This window comes from Quercus suber, unplaced genomic scaffold (genome assembly GCF_002906115.3).
Source record: "Quercus suber isolate HL8 unplaced genomic scaffold, Cork oak 2.0 scaffold_234, whole genome shotgun sequence".
Classification (NCBI taxonomy): Eukaryota; Viridiplantae; Streptophyta; class Magnoliopsida; order Fagales; family Fagaceae; genus Quercus; species Quercus suber.
The window spans coordinates 467,076-470,433 of NW_027069691.1; the positions used below are offsets into that span (position 1 = coordinate 467,076).

At 35.8% G+C, this 3,358-nt stretch overlaps 1 protein-coding gene across 1 annotated transcript; it reads right to left on the reverse strand.

Annotated features, from left to right (window-relative positions):
• Positions 1-475: 475 nt before the first annotated feature.
• On the reverse strand, positions 476-3,101 carry LOC112002335 (protein DETOXIFICATION 16). The gene is made up of 7 exons (XM_065780376.1): positions 2,557-3,101; positions 2,275-2,361; positions 2,097-2,153; positions 1,611-1,849; positions 1,250-1,368; positions 1,027-1,119; positions 476-919 (listed from the first exon to the last, which is right to left on the reverse strand). The coding sequence occupies exons 1-7, from the start codon at positions 3,099-3,101 to the stop codon at positions 860-862; spliced, it is 1,200 nt and encodes a 399-aa protein (XP_065636448.1). The 3' UTR covers positions 476-859.
• Between the last annotated feature and the right edge of the window lie 257 nt (positions 3,102-3,358).

Below are 3,358 nucleotides of genomic sequence, written 5' to 3' on the forward strand. Positions count from 1 at the left end.
ATGATAAGTTCCAACATTGAACTCGTATGAAAGAGACAAGTTCAGACACCACCAAACACCACCACCACCCCCCCCCCCCCCCCCCCCCCCCCCTGCCAAACCCAAAAATAAAAAAAGGAAGCTAGAGAGAGGAATGATGCCAGTGAATGACAAATATACAGAGAAATTTAAGTTATGGAAATTAATAGCCTCAAGTCAACTATCCTCTTGCAACAAAGTCTTCTCCATTTGGTAAATCCAACGAAGGTGCAGTCACAATATCTTTAACACCAATTTAATGCTATTTTAGGAGATTTTTTTTTTCTACTACGAAATTGAACTTGGATGTGGCGGAGAATTATGCACAAACTCAATTGGAATAACGTTTGGTGTAATGACCATATTTGAGCTGGTTGTAGATAGTTAACTTGGCAAATCGCATATGAAGAAAACTGTATAAGCAGGAAATAAACTAAACCATTTGCATAAATAAAAGTTTTATACAACTAGAACTGCTCTTATTAATTTTTAAGTTAGAAAGCAAAAGCATTTCTAAGTAAGTTCATGTTTATGCTATTCAGAAGAAAGCACATTCCCATTTCAGTAAGAAGTAGGAAGAAACAAGCCTTTTGATCAAGGCACTTTTTAGTCCTGCAAGGGTTCCCAACACATCAAAACTTGGGGTTGGAGTACCGATTTGAGCCACTAGTCAGCTGCATCTTTTGATCACAAAATCTGCTAATGATTATAAAGATCAAACACCTTGACTGAATCATTAAAGCATGTAAAGTTCCAATCTTAAGATCCCAAAACTTCTTAAGATCTATTCCTTAACCACCAATTAGTAATAAGGTTTCTCTGTTGTAGTCACACTTCAGCTTCAAGAGACTATCTCCACAGGAATAATTGAGTCATGGACTCTTTCTATAGCCTTCTTAGCCTATAGAAGAATGAAAATGTGAGATTTATAACGAGAAAAACAAGAAAAGATTAATTTTCTTTTTATTTAATAAAAAAAAAATTAAAGAGGGAGATGCAGAATTGTACTTCTTGCTCCCAATTAGTACGTATGGAAATAGTGAGAAGTGATGACACTTGGACTACGAGCGCACATATGATCCGGATCCCCAGCCACAGCCCCTATCCAGAACAATTTAACAAATAAGCTTACTTGAATTATAATGCAATTTAAGTGAACATGGAAAAGGACTTTAAGGTTAAGAAAAAAACAAACAAAAAAAAAAACCAGAAAAAGAATGAAAAAGTTCACCTTTCCTTCAAAGTGGAAGACAAATGCAAATAAAATAGCAGCTGGAATTCCGACTATGTAGTATGACCCGAGGTTGATATATGCTCCAATCTTCTGCCAACCACATCCTCTAGCATTGCCTAAATGTACAGGAATTGAGATAACAGACTAGACACTAGATTTGAAATTTTATATTAACAACTAAAATTTTAGTGGACAATGTTCACAAAACATTTTATTCTTCGACAGCTCTGTATATTCCATGGTACCTTAAAGATTCAGGATATCCCATGGTCAAGAGCCCTGAAGATTTTTTTTTTTTACATATCTGGTTATGATATTGTTGGTGTAGATTTAGGAGAGAACGGAAATCAAGAAATACCTGAAAGAACACACTGGAGGCCATCTAAAAAGTTGGATATTGCAAGAATTGGCATCATGCCTGCTACATATTCGATCACTTGTGTTTCATCGCTATATGCATAACCCCAAATGTTGCGTATCAGTATCAGGACTGATCCAACCAATAGACCCTCTGTGATGGCAACCACTAATACAACACAAACTGCCAAACGCGCAATTTTAGGACGTCCAGCACCTAATTCATTTGAGACCCTAGTACTGTGAAGAAGAAAAACAGGACATATTAAAAGATATGGCATAGAATAAGAAAGTGGGTGACATGTTCCAACCTTAAAAAGTTATGATTTCTAAACTTCAAAAGTTTAAATCTGTCCAAACTTGAAAATTTTAGTACAGACAAATTTTGAAGCAGCACCAATCAAGCTACTAAATGCCAAAATGTATAAACTCCCTTAAAATTGATGACCTTGATATCAGAAGTAGATCTGTTATCAGCATGACTCACCTTACTGCGCCACTGAGTCCAAAGGGGATCATCCAAACTATTGAACCTGTATTAAAACTGGCAAATATATGCTGGGTTAGTTCATACATAATAATGCAGAAGTCTAAACAGGAACTCAAAATTATCAAGGAAATTGAGTAAATAGTTGGTAAAAAGATCATCAAAGTTAAGAACTAACCTAATTGAAAGCACTGAAGTTTGTAACTTCGGGTCAGGAAGACGACCTGATAGGAGAACCATCATTTCAAATGACCACATTTCCAAGCTGTTCAAAATCATGTTAACAAATCACAATAAACTTCATTAGGATCTTTAAAACTGAAAACAGGCATTCACATGCTACAGTGTGGAGAAAAGAATCATAACAAATGTAGCAAACACAGCGAGGAATATAGAAGAAAAGGTGAAATTATTCTTGTATTGCTGGTAACCATGTAGAGCGTTAAGAAATAGAAATTACCAAACTATAACAGCTGACGGAATAGCAAGTCTCAGAAAAGTGAAAATATTATGAAAGGCCTCCTTCGAGAAACCTGTCCAGGTTTTTAGACATGAAGAAGAGAACTTGACATAAAGTGCCAACAGTAACACATTGATCCAATAGGAGATGGCGTTTGCCAAGGCGGCTCCTCTATATCCAAGTCCAGACTTAAATACTAGAATCCAACATATAAGAATGTGAAGTAAAGCAGTGAATGCAGAGCTTATCATCATTGGAAATACAATGTTTTGCGTTTGTAAGAATCTAACAAGGCATTGCAGAAAAGCATAGGCAAAAAGACTCGGGACCATGAAACAGGCATATTCCCCAGCGGCGGTTGCTATATCGTGTTCTTGACCAAAGAGAATTAGAAGAGATCTTGTGTTCACCCAGATGATTGCAAGGGGTATGCTTACAAGTAAAAGAACAAACATGGCTCTCTGCATTTGTATTCCCATCATATGATACTGTTTTGCTCCATATGACTGGCCACATAAGGTATCTAATGCACTTGCCATTCCCATCTGTTCAAGTAAATAATCATCATAAAGAGTATAAGAACCTTAAAAACAGTCACATGCAAAGAGTTCTTTGAACATTTTACATTTTTCTACGTTCAACAAGGAAATGATAATATCATGAACCATAATTAGGTTGCTTAGAGCCACATTGGTTTTGGGTTGAGAACTTGGAATGCTTTTAGTATAAAATTAAAGCTATTTGATGTTTGATTTTTCTGCAAACTTACCAATTATGTTTAAGAAATAACTAATTTTGTTGA

Excerpts from the sequence above, each read along its gene's own strand:
- LOC112002335 (XM_065780376.1), bottom strand. The coding sequence starts at position 3,101 with ATGGGAATGGCAAGTGCATTAGATACCTTATGTGGCCAGTCATATGGA. Across the intron at positions 1,850-2,096 it reads GGACTCAGTGGCGCAGTAAG|TACTAGGGTCTCAAATGAAT; the intron begins GTGAGTCATGCT and ends TCTTCTTCACAG. Across the intron at positions 920-1,026 it reads GTACTAATTGGGAGCAAGAA|GCTAAGAAGGCTATAGAAAG; the intron begins GTACAATTCTGC and ends ATTCTTCTATAG.